Below are 19,895 nucleotides of genomic sequence, written 5' to 3'. Positions count from 1 at the left end.
TCGTCAACAGTCTTTTGTAAAGTGCTGACGCTATCACGTAATTCCTTCCATACGACCATCCAGTCAGGTGTCGACTCCCTAGGGGGTGACATCACTATTACAGGCAATTGCTCCGCCTCCATACCATTTTCCTCCTCATACATGTCGACACAACGTACCGACACACAGCACACACACAGGGAATGCTCTGATAGAGGACAGGACCCCACTAGCCCTTTGGGGAGACAGAGGGAGAGTTTGCCAGCACACACCAGAGCGCTATATATATATACAGGGATAACCTTATATAAGTGTTTTCCCTTATATAGCTGCTGTATTATTAATCTGCCAAATTTAGTGCCCCCCCTCTCTTGTTTTACCCTGTTTCTGTAGTGCAGGACTGCAGGGGAGAGTCAGGGAGCTTCCCTCCAACGGAGCTGTGAGGGAAAATGGCGCTTGTGTGCTGAGGAGGTAGGCTCCGCCCCCTTCTCGGCGGCCTTTCTCCCGCTTTTTTAAGGAAAAACTGGCAGGGGTTAAATGCATCCATATAGCCCAGGAGCTATATGTGATGTATTTTTAGCCATCTAAGGTGTTTTTATTGCGTCTCAGGGCGCCCCCCCCCCAGCGCCCTGCACCCTCAGTGACCGGAGTGTGAAGTGTGCTGAGAGCAATGGCGCACAGCTGCGGTGCTGTGCGCTACCTTATTGAAGACAGGACGTCTTCTGCCGCCGATTTCCCGGACCTCTTCAGTCTTCTGGCTCTGTAAGGGGGCCGGCGGCGCGGCTCTGGGACCCATCCATGGCTGGGCCTGTGATCGTCCCTCTGGAGCTAATGTCCAGTAGCCTAAGAAGCCCAATCCACTCTGCACGCAGGTGAGTTCGCTTCTTCTCCCCTTAGTCCCTCGGTGCAGTGAGCCTGTTGCCAGCAGGTCTCACTGAAAATAAAAAACCTAAAACTAAACTTTTCACTAAGCAGCTCAGGAGAGCCACCTAGTGTGCACCCTTCTCGTTCGGGCACAAAAATCTAACTGGGGCTTGGAGGAGGGTCATAGGGGGAGGAGCCAGTGCACACCAGGTAGTCCTAAAGCTTTTACTTTTGTGCCCAGTCTCCTGCGGAGCCGCTATTCCCCATGGTCCTTACGGAGTCCCCAGCATCCACTTAGGACGTTAGAGAAATAACCCACCCAAATCTAACTCTCTGCAAATGTTATATCTGCCCCCCCCCCCCCTGCAGTGCACATGGTTTTGCCCAACTGCTAAAAATTTTCCTGCTGCGATCAACTTGGAATTACCCCCTATACCCCATGGTACTAAATGGACCCCAGTATCCTCTAGGACACAAGAGAAAATATTAAAGAAAAGACCAGAGAAGCACACATAGTATTGTAGTATTTGAATGAAAACAACCCAAACATCTCTCGACTCATTTATGACTCACAAAATATAGTGGTTCATGTCCCCTTTGGTCTATGTAGCAGCCCATCTGGCCAAAACATAAAACAAAGCTACTGCTCCTCCCAGAGGCCCATCACAAGTATGAGGTAACTTGGGGACACCTTCCATAGGAATGAATGGGGACATGCTGATAGGTCAGAGTGTGAGAACTGCCATGAACTGACCAATCAGTGCACCAAGCATGAGCTTGCAGATTCCATGAAAGCTTGTGAGCCTTTCCACTAAAAGACTTGGGGGCCTGTTTATCACCATCCGCATCCTGAATGCAGATGACAGGTGATAAAATCTCCCAAACACGCACTGCGATAATTGATTACATCGCAGGGATGTATCAATTATCGCATGCAGGAACAGAGCTTGCGGTCAAGCTCTGTCCCTGCGATGCTTCTTAGCAGCATCATCGGGGTATTTTTCGGAAAAAATGCCCCGATATCCTGCTGCGCATGCGCCGCCCCCCGCCAACATCGCCGCTACCGCCGCCACCCGGTCGACCCCGCCGCTGCGACTACCCCCGCCGCGGACCCTCCCAAGCAGGATAATATACTCACCTGTCCAGGAAGCCGGTGCTTCAGGAGGCTGCCGGGCGCCGGGTCCTTCTCCTGCACTGTGACCCCCGATGCTGTAAAGTGCGCTGCTGCTTTACAATGTCACTTTACTGCACCGGGGTCACTTTGTAGCATATGGGGGACCCGGCGCCCGGCAGCGCTCACCGGAGCAGCGGACACCGGCTCCCTGGAAAGGCGAGTATGGTTTTTTGGTTTTTTTTGTACTTTTTTTTTTTTCTTTTTACACTGTGATCAGCTTGTGTGTGCATCGGACACACATAGCTGATCACTCTGCCGGGTCCCCGCTCAGCTTTTTCTGCCAGGAGCAGAGAAAACTGGGCAAAAGGCAGTTTATCGCAGTGCTGCCCTGTGAACTCGCCATCCTGAGCTGGCGAGATTATCACAGGGCACAATGCTGTATTTTTTCACTTTTTTTTTTTTTAGTAAATGTGGCCACATCACATTTCCCATTATAAGTATGGGGAATGCGACGTGGGTTACTAAAAAAAGTTAATTAAACGGTTTGGAGCAATTTTTCATGAAAACTGCTCCAAATACCCTTTAATACATTCAGGTGATACTAAAATAATGTGAAAAGGGTATGAAAACACCCTTTTTCACATTATTTTAGTAAAAATAATGTTAATAAATAGGCCCCTAATGCCCTTATTTATCAAAGAGTGATACATTTCACTGTGAGTGATAAATTGCACCAGCCAATCCACTCCTGTCATTTTTCAAACCCAGCCTGTGACATGGAAGTTAGGAGCTGATTGGCTGGTGCAAGTTATCACTCATTGATAAATAAGGGCATATGTTCATTGCCAGGGTGATGATGCTGTGTGGTTGCGATGGTAACATCACTGCATGCTGATGAAATTAGTGCTGCAGCCAACCTTTGATGAGGTTAGACACTCCTGACTGCCAACTGCAGTGGGTGTTGGACAGGTTGCCATGACACTGGCGCATCACAGACTATCTGGGTTGACACTGTACTGCATTTAATCATGTGCTGTCATTTTCTACAAGTAAAACTTATGTTGCTGATTTTTGTATATGCTTTATATATTTGCAACATACAGTGATTTCATCTGCATATGTATTTGTCCTGGAGTGTTCAGTTATCTTGAATTATTTAATTATGCTGTGTTATTTACTTTAATTCCTTATGTGCTGAATTTGCTGATTAGTTGGATTGTATTTTAGGACTACTGTGAATTTTCTATGTATTTTATTGTAGGTGTTTTGACCTTAGTGACGTCATTAAAATGGTGACTCGTTAAATAGTGTTCACACATAGGTTTGTGGGTATTTAAGACGTACACATATTTGGTTTCATCTGTCCCAGATGAAAGCATGAAATTGCTGAAATGTTGGAGCAAACTTTGCCAGTGGTCACTTTTGTGCAACTTCTGAGTGTCGGCACTCTGGAAGATGATTGCATTATATTGCTGTGGAAAGCATCAGACTTTGTTGGAATAAAAACAGTGAACTCTGACTACAATCCATCTGGTGTGACGTATAAGTATATTTTCTTCCCCACACAGTACACGCAAAAGCTGTAAATATACACAATATAATGCAATACTTCTGTTTGGTAAAAAAAAATATTTATTTTATATATATATATATATATATATATATATATATATATATATATATATATATACACACATATATACATATATACATATATACACACACACACACACACACACAAACAGAAAATTCAGGCACTCACCATAGCAAGCTCACTTATCCTCACAACATCAATAAATAAATAAATGATGGGGGTTTAGTTAGTGAATTGGCCAATGCACGGAAGCCTGCAAACCGCTCGCAAAGGTACCCCATCTTCTTGCAGGTCCTACACTATCACAGAGTCTTAAAAATTAAAACCTGGCAACTGTATCATACATAATATAACTGCAAATATGCCCACTAGGTTTAATGTGTACCTGCTGATAAATTACTAAGGAGCAGCTGACACAGGTTTAGAACAATTGAGTTTACATAGGGGTGCATGAAAAAGCTTATGGCCACAAGCTTTTTCATGCATCCCTATGTAAACTCAATTGTTCATAAAACCCAATGTGTTTCGTCCACAAGGGACTTCATCAGGGGTATATGTTTCCGCTAGATTTTTTACAAGGAGGAAAATGAGGAAGAGAGAAAACATGTAGAAAATTATGTATATTGTATCATAAATGATATCTAGTAATCCATATTAACCGAGTGAAGTATTATGTATGACAGCATGCAAAAACCGTATCTTAAGTCGTTTAGGTCATTACATCTACTAGACCTTTTTTACTTAACAAAATGATATCAAATATATACAGCATTATTTTTAGTACATTGAAGAATGTTTCCTGCTGGTCCAAAGTTTGGGAAAAACAATAACACTGTGCACCCTCATAATACTGTATGTAATATATATATATACACATACATACATATACGCACACTGCTCAAAAAAATAAAGGGAACACTTAACACATCCTAGATCTGAATGAATGAAATATTCTTATTACATACTTTGTTCTTTACATAGTTGAATGTGCTGACAACAAAATCACACAAAAATGATCAATGGAAATCAAATTTATTAACCCATGGAGGTCTGGATTTGGAGTCACACTCAAAATTAAAGTGGAAAAATAAGAATTTACTTACCGATAATTCTATTTCTCGTAGTCCGTAGTGGATGCTGGGGACTCCGTCAGGACCATGGGGAATAGCGGCTCCGCAGGAGACAGGGCACAAAAGTAAAAGCTTTAGGATCAGGTGGTGTGCACTGGCTCCTCCCCCTATGACCCTCCTCCAAGCCTCAGTTAGGATACTGTGCCCGGACGAGCGTACACAATAAGGAAGGATTTTGAATCCCGGGTAAGACTCATACCAGCCACACCAATCACACTGTACAACCTGTGATCTGAACCCAGTTAACAGCATGATAACAGCGGAGCCTCTGAAAAGATGGCTCACAACAATAATAACCCGATTTTTGTAACAATAACTATGTACAAGTATTGCAGACAATCCGCACTTGGGATGGGCGCCCAGCATCCACTACGGACTACGAGAAATAGAATTATCGGTAAGTAAATTCTTATTTTCTCTGACGTCCTAAGTGGATGCTGGGGACTCCGTCAGGACCATGGGGATTATACCAAAGCTCCCAAACGGGCGGGAGAGTGCGGATGACTCTGCAGCACCGAATGAGAGAACTCCAGGTCCTCCTCCGCCAGGGTGTGCCCCTGACCAAGTAGCAGCTCGGCAAAGTTGTAAAGCCGAGACCCCTCGGGCAGCCGCCCAAGATGAGCCCACCTTCCTTGTGGAATGGGCATTTACATATTTTGGCTGTGGCAGGCCTGCCACAGAATGTGCAAGCTGAATTGTACTACACATCCAACTAGCAATCGTCTGCTTAGAAGCAAGAGCACCCAGTTTTTTGGGTGCCTACAGGATAACAGCAAGTCAGTTTTCCTGACTCCAGCCGTCCTGGAACCTATATTTTCAGGGCCCTGACAACATCCAGCAACTTGGAGTCCTCCAAGTCCCTAGTAGCCGCAGGTACCACAATAAGCTGGTGCAGGTGAAACGCTGACACCACCTTAGGGAGAAACTGGGGACGAGTCCGCAGCTCTGCCCTGTCCGAATGGACAATCAGATATGGGCTTTGTGAGACAAAGCCGCCAATTCTGACACTCGCCTGGCCGAGGCCAGGGCCAACAGCATGGTCACTTTCCATGTGAGATATTTCAAATCCACAGATTTGAGCGGTTTAAACCAATGTGATTTGAGGAATCCCAGAACTACGTTGAGATCCCACAGTGCCACTGGAGGCACAAAAGGGGGTTGTATATGCAGTACTCCCTTGACAAACTTCTGGACTTCAGGAACTGAAGCCAATCTTTTCTGGAAGAAAATTGACAGGGCCGAAATTTGAACCCTAATGGACCCCAATATGAGGCCCATAGACACTCCTGTTTGCAGGAAATGCAGGAATCGACCGAGTTGAAATTTCTTCGTGGGGCCTTCCTGGCCTCACACCACGCAACATATTTTCGCCACATGTGGTGATAATGTTGTGCGGTCACCTCCTTCCTGGCTTTGACCAGGGTAGGAATGACCTCTTCCGGAATGCCTTTTTCCCTTAGGATCCGGCGTTCCACCGCCATGCCGTCAAACGCAGCCGCGGTAAGTCTTGGAACAGACATGGTACTTGCTGAAGCAAGTCCCTTCTTAACGGCAGAGGCCATGAGTCCTCTGTGAGCATTTCTTGAAGTTCCGGGTACCAAGTCCTTCTTGGCCAATCCGGAGCCACGAGTATAGTTCTTACTCCTCTACGTCTTATAATTCTCAGTACCTTGGGTATGAGAAGCAGAGGAGGGAACACATACACCGACTGGTACACCCACGGTGTTACCAGAACGTCCACAGCTATTGCCTGAGGGTCTCTTGACCTGGCGCAATACCTGTCCAGTTTTTTGTTCAGGCGGGACGCCATCATGTCCACCTTTGGTCTTTCCCAACGGTTCACAATCATGTGGAAGACTTCCCGATGAAGTCCCCACTCTCCCGGGTGGAGGTCGTGCCTGCTGAGGAAGTCTGCTTCCCAGTTGTCCACTCCCGGAATGAACACTGCTGACAGTGTTATCACATGATTTTCCGCCCAGCGAAGAATCCTTGCAGTTTCTGCCATTGCCCTCCTGCTTCTTGTGCCGCCCTGTCTGTTTACGTGGGCGACTGCCGTGATGTTGTCCCACTGGATCAATACCGGCTGACCTTGAAGCAGAGGTCTTGCTAAGCTTAGAGCATTGTAAATTGCCCTTAGCTCCAGTATATTTATGTGGAGAGAAGTCTCCAGACTATATCACACTCCCTGGAAATTTTTTCCCTGTGTGACTGCTCCCCAGCCTCTCAGGCTGGCATCCGTGGTCACCAGGACCCAGTCCTGAATGCCGAATCTGCGGCCCTTTAATAGATGAGCACTCTGCAGCCACCGCAGAAGAAACACCCTTGTCCTTGGAGACAGGGTTATCCGCTGATGCATCTGAAGATGCGATCCGGACCATTTTTCCAGCAGATCCCACTGAAAAGTTCTTGCGTGAAATCTGCCAAATGGAATCGCTTCGTAAGAAGCCACCATTTTTCCCAGGACCCTTGTGCAATGATGCACTGACACTTTTCCTGGTTTTAGGAGGTTCCTGACTAGCTCGGATAACTCCCTGGCTTTCTTCTCCGGGAGAAACACCCTTTTCTGGACTGTGTCCAGAATCATCCCTAGGAACAGCAGACGTGTCGTCGGAAACAGCTGCGATTTTCGAATATTTAGAATCCACCCGTGCTGTCGTAGAACTACTTGAGATAGTGCTACTCCGACCTCCAACTGTTCTCTGGACCTTGCCCTTATCAGGAGATCGTCCATTTTCTTTGAAGAAGAATCATCATTTCGGTCATTACCTTGGTAAAAACCCGGGGTGCCGTGGACAATCCAAACGGCAGCGTCTGAAACTGATAGTGACAGTTCTGTACCACGAACCTGAGGTACCCTTGGTGAGAAGGGCAAATTGGGACATGGAGGTAAGCATCCCTGATGTCCAGGGACACCATATAGTCCCCTTCTTCCTGGTTCGCTATCACTGCTCTGAGTGACTCCATCTTGATTTGAACCTTTGTATGTAAGTGTTCAAATATTTCAGATTTAGAATAGGTCTCACCGAGCCGTCTGGCTTCAGTACCACAATATAGTGTGGAATAATACCCCTTTCCTTGTTGTAGGAGGGGTACTTTGATTATCACCTGCTGGGAATACAGCTTGTGAATTGTTTCCAATACTGCCTCCCTGTCGGAGGGAGACGTTGGTAAAGCAGACTTCAGGAACCTGCGAGGGGGAGACGTCTCGAATTTCCAATCTGTACCCCTGGGATACTACTTGTAGGCTCCAGGGGTCCACTTGCGAGTGAGCCCACTGCGTGCTGAAACTCTTGAGACGACCCCCCACCGCACCTGAGTCCGCTTGTACGGCCCCAGCGTCATGCTGAGGACTTGGTAGAAGCGGTGGAGGGCTTCTGTTCCTGGGAATGGGCTGCCTGCTGCAGTCTTCTTCCCTTTCCTCTATCCCTGGGCAGATATGACTGGCCTTTTGCCCGCTTGCCCTTATGGGGACGAAAGGACTGAGGCTGAAAAGACGGTGTCTTTTTCTGCTGAGATGTGACCTGGGGTAAAAAAAAGGTGGATTTTCCAGCTGTTGCCGTGGCCACCAGGTCCGATGGGCCGACCCCAAATAACTCCTCCCCTTTATACGGCAATACTTCCATGTGCCGTTTGGAATCTGCATCACCTGACCACTGTCGTGTCCATAAACATCTTCTGGCAGATATGGACATCGCACTTACTCTTGATGCCAGAGTGCAAATATCCCTCTGTGCATCTCGCATATATAGAAATGCATCCTTTAAATGCTCTATAGTCAATAAAATACTGTCCCTGTCAAGGGTATCAATATTTTCAGTCAGGGAATCCGACCAAGCCACCCCAGCGCTGCACATCCAGGCTGAGGCGATCGCTGGTCGCAGTATAACACCAGTATGTGTGTATATACTTTTTAGGATATTTTCCAGCCTCCTATCAGCTGGCTCCTTGAGGGCGGCCGTATCTGGAGACGGTAACGCCACTTGTGATAAGCGTGTGAGCGCCTTCATTTAATTTATCTGATTCAGGAAAAACTACAGGTAGTTTTTTCACACCCCACATAATACCCTTTTTTGTGGTACTTGTAGTATCAGAAATATGTAACACCTCCTTCATTGCCCTTAACATGTAACGTGTGGCCCTAAAGGAAAATACGTTTGTTTCTTCACCGTCGACACTGGAGTCAGTGTCCGTGTCTGTGTCTGTGTCGACCGACTGAGGTAAATGGGCGTTTTAAAGCCCCTGACGGTGTTTGAGACGCCTGGACAGGTACTAATTTGTTTGCCGGCCGTCTCATGTCGTCAACCGACCTTGCAGCGTGTTGACATTATCACGTAATTCCCTAAATAAGCCATCCATTCCGGTGTCGACTCCCTAGAGAGTGACATCACCATTACAGGCAATTGCTCCGCCTCCTCACCAACATCGTCCTCATACATGTCGACACACACGTACCGACACACAGCACACACACAGGGAATGCTCTGATAGAGGACAGGACCCCACTAGCCCTTTGGGGAGACAGAGGGAGAGTTTGCCAGCACACACCAAAACGCTATAATTATACAGGGACAACCTTTATATAAGTGTTTTCCCTTATAGCATCTTAATATATAATCATATCGCCAAATAAGTGCCCCCCCTCTCTGTTTTAACCCTGTTTCTGTAGTGCAGTGCAGGGGAGAGCCTGGGAGCCTTCCCTCCAGCAGTTCTGTGAGGGAAAATGGCGCTGTGTGCTGAGGAGAATAGGCCCCGCCCCCTTTTCGGCGGGCTTCTTCTCCCGTTTTTCTGACAACCTGGCAGGGGTTAAATACATCCATATAGCCCCAGAGGCTATATGTGATGTATTTTTAGCCAGTATAGGTACTTTCATTGCTGCCCAGGGCGCCCCCCCCAGCGCCCTGCACCCTCAGTGACCGTTGGTGTGAAGTGTGCTGAGAGCAATGGCGCACAGCTGCAGTGCTGTGCGCTACCTCATGAAGACTGAGAAGTCTTCAGCCGCCGATTTCTGGACCTCTTCTCTCTTCAGCATCTGCAAGGGGGTCGGCGGCGCGGCTCCGGTGACCCATCCAGGCTGTACCTGTGATCGTCCCTCTGGAGCTAGTGTCCAGTAGCCTAAGAAGCCAATCCATCCTGCACGCAGGTGAGTTCACTTCTTCTCCCCTAAGTCCCTCGTTGCAGTGAGCCTGTTGCCAGCAGGACTCACTGAAAATAAAAAACCTAATAAAACTTTTACTCTAAGCAGCTCTTTAGGAGAGCCACCTAGATTGCACCCTTCTCGGCCGGGCACAAAAACCTAACTGAGGCTTGGAGGAGGGTCATAGGGGGAGGAGCCAGTGCACACCACCTGATCCTAAAGCTTTTACTTTTGTGCCCTGTCTCCTGCGGAGCCGCTATTCCCCATGGTCCTGACGGAGTCCCCAGCATCCACTTAGGACGTCAGAGAAAACACACTACAGGCTGATCTAACTTTGATGTAATGTCCTTAAACAAGTCAAAATGAGGCTCAGTAGTGTGTGTGTGTGGCCTCCACGTGCATGTATGACCTCTCTACAACGCCTGGGCATGCTCCTGATGAGGTGGCGGATGGTCTCCTGAGGGATCTCCTCCCAGACCTGGACTAAAGCATCCACCAACTCCTGGACAGTCTGTGATGCAACGTGGCGTTGGTGGATGGAGCGAGACATGATGTCCCAGATGTGCTCAATTGGATTCAGGTCTGGGGAACGGGCGGGCCAGTCCATAGCATCAATGCCTTCGTCTTGCAGGAACTGCTGACACACTCCAGCCACATGAGGTCTAGCATTGTCTTGCATTAGGAGGAACCCAGGGCCAACCGCACCAGCATATGGTCTCACAAGGGGTCTGAGGATCTCATCTCGGTACCTAATGGCAGTCAGGCTACCTCTGGCGAGCACATGGAGGGCTGTGCGGCCCCCCAAAGAAATGCCACCCCACACCATTACTGACCCACTGCCAAATCGGTCATGCTGGAGGATGTTGCAGGCAGCAGAACGTTCTCCTTGGCGTCTCCAGACTCTGTCACGTCTGTCACATGTGCTCAGTGAGAACCTGCTTTCATCTGTGAAGAGCACAGGGCGCCAGTGGCGAATTTGCCAATCTTGGTGTTCTCTGGCAAATGCCAAACGTCCTGCACGGTGTTGGGCTGTAAGCACAACCCCCACCTGTGGACGTCGGGCCCTCATACCACCCTCATGGAGTCTGTTTCTGATCGTGTGAATAGACAGATGCACATTTGTGGCTTGCTGGAGGTCATTTTGCAGGGCTCTGGCAGTGCTCCTCCTGTTTCTCTTTGCACAAAGGCGGAGGTAGCGGTCCTGCTGTTGGGTTGTTGCCCTCCTACGGCCTGCTCCACGTCTCCTGATGTACTGGCCTGTCTCCTGGTAGCGCCTCCATGCTATGGACACTACGCTGACAGACACAGCAAACCTTCTTGCCACAGCTCGCACTGATGTGCCATCCTGGATGAGCTGCACTACCTGAGCCACTTGTGTGGGTTGTAGACTCCGTCTCATGCTACCACTAGAGTGAAAGCACCGCCAGCTTTCAAAAGTGACCAACACATCAGCCAGAAAGCATAGGAGCTGAGAAGTGGTCTGTGGTCATCACCTGCAGAACAACTATTTTATTGGGGGTGTCTTGCTAACTGCCTATAATTTCCACCTGTTGTCTATTCCATTTGCACAACAGCATGTGAAATTGTCAATCAGTGTTGCTTCCTAAGTGGACAGTTTGATTTCACAGAAGTGTGATTGACTTGGAGTTACATTGTGTTGTTTAAGTATTCCCTTTATTTTTTTGAGCAGTGTATATACACACACACACATACTTATTGAGAGGTGTACTTTTTCATAAAAACTTTCGGGTATGACTACAATGTACGAACCTCTTTGGTGTGACTTAAAAGTGCTGGAGGCCAATCTCTTCTTACAAAAAAGGTCAGTAAACACCGCTCTTAAAGGAAGAATCCGATGTTGCATTCTGAATGTTTACCAGTTTCTCATTTCGATAGCTCTGAAAATGAGGAGAGTATACAGTATTTGTACTAGACTTAAAACAGGCTTCTACAGATCCAATGGCTAAGTATGAATTTCATTAAGACATTTGTGAAAATTCCAAAAAGTGTATCACGTAGTGGCAACAGTGGTGATATTAGTTCCTTAATTGCATAATTTAAAACTAAAATAGAACTTTATAAAATATAAAGTTACAGAATTCACAAGCACTCTCAGTGGCCACTTTGTTAGATAAACCTTTGGAGTATTGGGTAGAACCTTCCTTTGCCCCAGAATAGTCTGAATACTTTGTGGTATGCGTACAACGAAGTGCTGGAAACCTCATGTAAACTGGGCATACGCTATACAATTATCTGGCAGATAATGTGCCAGATCTGACTGGTTGGAAAATCTGGTAATGGATCTGGTAATTTGCTCCCAAACACAGGAAAATTAACAAAAACTGTCGTTCAGACAAACTGGTTTTTAACCAATTTGTATGAACAATAGTTTTTGTCCATTTTCCACCGTTTGGGAGTAAGTGGTCGATTGTCATTTGTTGTCATCCATTACCAGATTTTCCAACCAGTCAGATCTGGCACATTATCTGCCAGATAATTGTATGGTGTATGCCCTGCTTTAGAGATTCTAGCCCATGTTGATATGACAGCATCATGCAGTTGTTACTGATTTGTAAACAATAACACTGCTTTATTCCCGGGATTTCTTTCACACCACACGCTGACCCGTGTCGATCCGGCAATATGCCGAGTCGATACCGGGTTATTTGTGCGGTGTGAAAGGGGTATCACTGACCCCTTCCTGCCAGCTTTCTGACAATTCTCCTCCTACGTGTGCGTGAAAATCCAGCAAGATCACCAGTTTCTCCTCACTGAGGACGGAAGGGCTGGAGGACTGGACACTGCTGCTCCTTTTGCTGGGCGGCACCCCCTGGAGCCCTTGCTTATCTAGCTAGGTGCCAGCATCTCCATAATCTCCTCCTCCAGCACATCGGCAGCCAGCAGTGGGAAGCAGGGCTGTGCAGCCAGTATATATACGTCTCCACTGTGGGTCTTTGCCACAAAACATTTCGCAACCAATTTTTATAATTGAATACCACTGGCATCGGGAGTGCACATACCTGCCTTAATTAAAAATTGGTTGTGAGGTCCGCATGCATTTTTCCAATCAAAATCCTGCGCCCAATTGAATATGTCCCATAGAAATAATAGAATATCCAAGTCTCACATGGACGTAAGAGGTATGATTAAATTCAATAGGATTGGATAGGCTGCAATTGAATAGCCCCAGGCACTGCTAAAGCCAGCAGTAATTGAATATGCCCCAAAGTGTACATGTGTCATATATGTCATATGCTTATGTCGCAGTTGTGGCCCAGTATGGATCAAAATACCCTTGAAATGTTGATGACTTGTTAGAGAGCCTATTCGCAGCAATAAGAAAAGGTAAAGTTTAAGTATATTCCAGCTTTTAAGCTAAAATAGAATTAGTAACCCATCAGAGCGATTAATAATATTTAGCAAGGAAGCCTGAAATGGTAACAGATTAACGAGAATAAGCTGTATTTTACAGTTAATAAACTGTTCAAATTGCAATGAGGAAAATGCAAACAATGCAAAAAACTATATGCCATGGCTTGTGGTACATTCAGGTACAATATAAATAATTCTCCAATTGATACCTGACATAATAGGTAGGGTGTAGCTGTATGAAAGTCCATGCGTGTGCACAGAAGGTGACCCAGTCATGTTGAAGAGTATTTTGATGGTCTGGCTTATACCCCTTTTCCACAAAATCCACGGTCCAACCTGGGTTTTTGAATACAGTTCCAACCCACGTCAGATCGCGTTCACATCACACCTTCGCCCTATGTACAGTCTATCTGCTCTGCCCGCACTTGGAGATAACAATCTCCAAGCGCCAGTGAGACGGCTCTCCATAGGCTTGCAATGGGTCACCCATTTACACTGCATTGTTACCCGGGTCATTCCTGGGTAACTGGACCTAGGTTATTCTTCTAAGACCATTTTTCCACTGAACCGCAACAAGGGAAGAGTAGGCAATAACCCGAGTTATTGCTCCAGTGGAAAAGAGGTTTTAGTCTGAGATCTGGAAAACATGCACTTTTAGAGATCTCTGAGGACTGGAGTTGGGAAACATTGACTTACATGACATTTCTTACCCATTCTGGGTATGAACAACAGCAGTTTCTGCCACATGATTGGCTGATTAAACATTTGCATGCATTTGCAGTTGTACAGGTGTTCCACTAATGCTGCTTTCAGATCGCAAATACCGGATCCCACCCGGTAAGAGAAACGTGTCCTTACCGGGTGGGATCTCGCATTTGCGCTCCTTTGCTGGCTTTCCGACCCGGCAATATACCGGGTCGGTTGCCATAGCTGCGGGGGGCGCAGCAGCAGCAGGGGCGGGGGTGGAGGCAGCGCTGGGAGATGAGCTCATCTCCTGCGCCGCCTCTCCCTATGCTGTGAATGGGAGCCGTGTCGCATCGGAACGGCTCCCATTCACACTGCACCTGACCCGGTATTCGACCCGGTATTCAACCCGGTAATAACCCTTCTTTTTTACCGGGTTGAATTACCGGGTCAGGCGACCCGCTAATTCAGAAAAGGAGCTTTCACATCGCACACTGACCCGTTTCGACGCGGCAATATGCCGTGTCGATACCGGGTTATTTGTGCGATGTGAAAGGGGTATAAGTGTGTATCTGTAAAAATGCTATCATAGATTTCAGCAACTATAGAATATTCTATACAGTAAGCAACAATACGGCGTAGTGTACAATGGTGGTCATTCCGAGTTGTTCGCCCGCTGCCGTTTTTAGCAGAATAGCGATCAGGCTAAAAATGGGCGATTCTGCGCATGCGTATGGGCCGCAGGGCGCACGCGCTAAGTATTTTCACACAAAACTATGCAATTTTACACAGGTCCGAGCGACGCTTTTCAGTCGCACTCTGATTGGTGAGTGATTGACAGGAAGTGGGTGTTTCTGGGCGGAAACTGAGCGTTTTCCGGGAGTGTGCTAAAAAATGCAGGCGTGTCAGGCTAAAACGCAGGAGTGGCTGGAGAAACGGAGGAGTGGCTGCCCGAACGCAGGGCGTGTTTGTGACGTCAAACCAGGAACTAAACGGACTGAGGTGATCGCAATCTAGGAGTAGGTCTGGAGCTACTCAGAAACTGCATGGAAATATTTAATAGCAGAACTGCTAATCTTTCGTTCGCAATTCTGCTAAGCTAAGATACACTCCCAGAGGGCGGCGGCCTAGCGCGTGCATTGCTGCTAAAAGCAGCTAGCGAGCGAACAACTCGAAATGAGGGCCAATATGCGCCTGATTCTGAGTCAGACACAGTGGCCGTGTTGGATGCAGTGATGTTTCCACCTTAGTAGCACTGTGCATACATCCTGATGGTGTTCGTACAGTGCCGCATTACATATTCAGTATATTAGAAATGTAAATTGGGCTTTCCTAGGCGGTTATAGGGTGTGGCTAATGAAACCTAGACGTAACGTAGTATGGGTGTTTTATTGGAGTGACACGGTCGTGTTGCTGAAAGTGGTTGCGTACAGAGATACTGAATTGCTCATATTGGATTCCATAGTCAGACAAATGCATAGGGCTGGTGGAAGGTTCAATGGTGTGACCATACCTCAGAACTTTTCATTTTTGTAAGGAGGGGCAGCCGCGCGCACTCCTGAAAAGGGGGCGTGGCTTTGCGGAGGAACCGCAATCGCGAGCCACGCCCCATTTTCGTCACTGAGGGGGCATGCCCAGCTCTGTGAGCCGCTGGCATGTCCCCTCTCCCTCTGACTCCAGTGAATAGACGCTGTGCGCATGCGCACAGCGTCTATTCCCCGCTGCTCTGCTAAGCAGGGAGGCGATGACAGGAGCCTCCCAACTTCCCACCCCCACCGCGGGACACTGTGGCACACGGGTGGGACAGCCCCCAAAAAACGGGACTGTCCCGCAAAAATCGGGACAGTTGGGAGGTATGGGTGTGACTGATGGTGGCTTCTAAAGATGCACAAACCATGATTGCAGCGTCTGTAGACAAGGACAGCGGGCGTCTCAGTCCTTGCACATTCGGACGCACAGGTGTACAGGTGTACACCAGGGAAGGGCAGTGTAGCAGAATTAGCATAAAGTCGCAGATGAAACAAAAGACACAAGAAAGGTCGCAACGCAGAATCAGGCAATGAGTGAAGGGATCCCACCCGCCCCTTGACAGACACCTTCCCAATTAGGCTGCTTCCAGAAATATCTTGGGCTGATGTTCCATCCCAATCCACCCCTGCTAATGAAATAGCCTAAAGGAAGAGATTGCTGATGGCCCTGTCCTGTACATGCCAGTCGGAGCTCACCTCACCTAGTATGCCTAAACTACAGACACAAGCGCGCAGATGCATTCTTCTCTCACACGTATACGGCACGTTTAGGTTCAATCCAGCCTATGCCTTTTTGCGGATCTTCTCTGTGACGCCATTTGTTTCTTGGGGTGTTGTTCATTGGGTCGACCTCAACTAGGTCGACAGTCATTAGGTCAAAAACTATTGGTCGACAGTGACTAGGACAACATGGTCATCAGGTCGACATGAGGTTTTTTTTTGTGTCGTTTTCTTTGTAAAGTGACCAGGAACCCCAATTAGTGCACCGTGTCCCCTCTCATAGCTCGCTTAGCTTGCCATGCTTCAGGCAAGGTAACTATTCAAACTAGAAATAGATGTTGAATCAGCGCTCCATGATTACCAAAAAACCCAATTAAACTCTAACAGCTGCTCACCAATTTGAGGCGGGCTGCCCCAATAGGTCTGAATATATCAAAAAAGAAACAAAGGAGGGAGCGCTATGAGAGTCTAAGGGGTATATGCAATTAGCGGCGAATCGCGGCAATTTTTCGGCCGTTTTTTAATTCGACACAATTCGACCGTCTAATTTCGGCAAGTGGGTGCCGAAATTGACCATATTCAATAAAAAACGGATTCGACAGTCCCGCTGACGAAAAACGGCCGATTTGACGGATTTTGTTCCGATTTTTAAAAAACGGGAAAAAACCCGAAAAAAAAATTGCGTGGGGTCCCCCCTCCAAAGCATAACCAGCCTCGGGCTCTTCGAGCTGGTCCTAGTTCTAAAAATCCGGGGAAAAAATGGACAGGGGATCCCCCGTATTTTTAAAACCAGCACCGGGCTCCACTAGCTGGACAGATAATGCCACAGCCGGGGGTCACTTTTATACAGCGCCCTGCGGCCGTGGCATTAAATATCCAACTAGTCACCCCTGGCTGGGGTACCCTGGGGGAGTGGGGACCCCTTCAATCAAGGGGTCCCCCCCCCAGCCACCCAAGGGCCAGGGGTGAAGCCCTAGGCTATCCCCCCCATCCAAGGGCTGCGGATGGGGGGCTGATAGCCTTGAGAAAATGACAAGAATATTGTGTTTTCCTGTAGTACTACAAGTCCCAGCAAGCCTCCCCCGCAAGCTGGTACTTGGAGAACCACAAGTACCAGCATGCGGGAGAAAAACGGGCCCGCTGGTACCTGTAGTACTACTGGAAAAAAAATACCCAAATAAAAACAGGAGACACACACCTTGAGAGTAAAACTTTATTTCACACCTGCCGACACACACATACTTACCTATGTTGACCCGCCGACTGCCACGTCTCCTGATCCGACGATCCGGGGTACCTGTGAATAAAATTAAACTCACCTCAATCCAGTGTCGATATAAATCCTCGTACTTGGCAAAAAAAATAAACGAACACCCGACCAAGCCGGACTGAAAGGGGTCCCATGTTTACACATGGGACCCCTTTCCCCGAATGCCGGGACCCCACGTGACTCCTGTTACAGAGGTCCCTTCAGCCAATCAGGAAGCGCTACTTCGTTGCACTCACCTGATTGGCTGTATGCGCGTCTAAGCTCAGACAGCGCATCGCACAGCTCCCTCCATTACTTTCAATGGTGGGAACTTTGCCGTCAGCGGTGGGGTTACCCGCGATCAGCCGCTGACCGCGGGTGACCTCACCGCTAACCGCAAAGTTCCCACCATTGAGTATAATGGAGAGGCTTTGCGATGCGCTGTCTGACAGCTCAGACGTGCAGCCAATCAGCAGAGTGCCAGGACGTTGCGCTCGCTGATTGGCTTAAGAGACCTTTCTGTGACAGCCGACTTCTCTTGTTAGATGGTATCTGGTGAAGAGAAGGCTTTCGATATTGAAGGCTGTACTGAGCCGGGTATGCAGCGGCTCAATGCACTCTGTGTACAGATCCTTTAACCGCTTGATGATTTTGTCCGTAAATTGCGGTAGTGAGTAATGCTCCCGACTGGAAAGATGCTAGGTGAATAAGCAGCAAGATGAAATCCTCATCCTTCTCTTCACCGGATACCATCTAACAAGAGAAGTCGGCTCCCGTCTGATCAGTACGTATGAGCAGTTCAGTGTTAACGGTCATGACCTAATCATTGAGACGTTGGTTGCTCGGACAAACCGAGCCGTCTCCAATTCATACAACGGGACTTGTACATGTTAAAAGAAATTAGAGACTTTTTCAATATAACAGCAATGTTTCTATAAGAAGTACCTATCATCAGTCTCCCATTTATAACAATTTACAGTCCGTGGACGCACGGCCGCAACACTGGTTCTCAAAAGTGATAATTTATAACAATTCTATCAATTCAGGTGTTATATTGCAGCTGCAGTGTCTTGTTTATTTTATTAAATAAATGTATTTACCTTTTTATATCTATTATGAGCTATGTGGCATTTGAAACATTGTTTTAATAAATTTAACTATTAGACTCTCATAGCGCTCCCTCCTTTGTTTCTTTTAAGGTTACTATTCCCAATCGTAGTCCATGTGGATTGTAAAGTATGAAAAAGTTCAAAAAATTAAAAATTAATTGTGAAAAACTGATGTCGACCTTTTCATGTGCCAACCTTTGCCAAGTGGACCTACTGACCATGTCAACCTAAAGAGCTTGTCGACCTAAAGACCGGATACCCCTCTCTTGTCAGTCTTAGCAGCAGGTCATCATCCTTACCAGTATAACATGAAACTTATTCTGGGATTCACACACCAAACTTTCTCACTGTTGTCTTCATTTATTGCCAGCTTCCTCAGTCTCTGCTGCTGAACTCACTGTATTATGTCAGTGACATTTTCACTTCCTGTTAGAACTTAGCCATGGTATAGGGGTGAGATATGCCTCTAGCACACACGGACCTGGGAGAACCATGCAGCACATGCTGGCAGTGCAATACTGCGATACACTTCTAGCACAGAAATACATATCAGTACTACAGCCCTACCTTTCCTCTGTGCATGCAGACAGATCCAGGTCACTGCAGGGTTGAAGCTAGATCTAAGTGGCCTAAGGGACCTTTTCCGTCAGGGGGAGGAGCCACGGCACAAGGGGGAGGAGCTAGACCAGCGGGACAGTTGCTCTACTATCCCCGCCACCAACTATTAGTCCGAAGCGTGGCGAGCGAAGCGAGCCCGCGAGGGTACTTTTCGGGTACCCTGTTCGGCCGTAGCTCCTCCCCCTGGTGACGTGTCTCCTGCCCTAGGTACGTCACAAGGTCCCTTCTCCCACTCCGATATAGAACCAACCGTCACTGCAGAGCTCCTTCCCTACTGACTGACCGGTGTCACGTGACTGACTCTGACTGGCTAAGCATCCTGGGACTTGTAGTTTGCGCTGCAGAAAAGAACAGAGATGTAGCGGTGGCGGGGCTGTTCGTCGCTGCTGGCGATAAGCAAAACGAAACATCTACACATCGTCAGTTATACTCAGTTACATCATCGTGATGCTGCGTGTCATGTTCCGCACTTTGCCGCTATGTAATATGTGCTGTAGCTTCTGCGTTACCCGTGGGTTGTTTTTTAAAAAAGGTGAAAAAATGTAAGAATTCCGGCATAGATGGAAACATTTTCTGACAGCTCCGCATAGTAGCCTCTGTAATATGAAGGGAGCATGCGTACTTACCTATTTATTTTAATCTCCCTGGTTTGCGCCACAATAAAGATAGAGGCGCAACAACTGATAATAGTACACAGTAAGCTGAAACAAATACTGTGTACTGGGTAACTTCAACTACAATAAAACGGGTGTGGATCATAGGGTCGACCACACTTTGGTCGACAGTGTCTAGGTCGGCC

The 19,895-nt window shown here is 47.5% G+C and overlaps 1 protein-coding gene across 2 annotated transcripts in view; it reads right to left on the bottom strand.

Moving 5' to 3' along the window:
• The window catches only part of LOC134927960 (enoyl-CoA hydratase EchA19-like), a 189,001-nt gene extending 169,727 nt beyond the window's left edge, over window positions 1-19,274 (bottom strand). Inside the window, exons 1-2 of one of the 2 annotated variants that reach the window (XM_063923116.1) lie at window positions 19,046-19,274; window positions 11,586-11,713 (exon numbers count right to left, since the gene is read on the bottom strand). In XM_063923116.1, coding sequence (XP_063779186.1) covers window positions 11,586-11,679 — 94 coding nt within the window. In that variant the 5' untranslated portion in view covers window positions 11,680-11,713; window positions 19,046-19,274. Of the gene's footprint in view, window positions 1-11,585; window positions 11,714-18,777; window positions 18,968-19,045 lie in introns of those variants that run through there. The other variant, XM_063923117.1, reaches the window with a different exon arrangement.
• Between the last annotated feature and the right edge of the window lie 621 nt (window positions 19,275-19,895).

This window comes from Pseudophryne corroboree, chromosome 5, assembly GCF_028390025.1.
Source record: "Pseudophryne corroboree isolate aPseCor3 chromosome 5, aPseCor3.hap2, whole genome shotgun sequence".
Taxonomy (NCBI): Eukaryota; Metazoa; Chordata; class Amphibia; order Anura; family Myobatrachidae; genus Pseudophryne; species Pseudophryne corroboree.
This window is presented reverse-complemented; position numbering and strand designations above follow the sequence as displayed.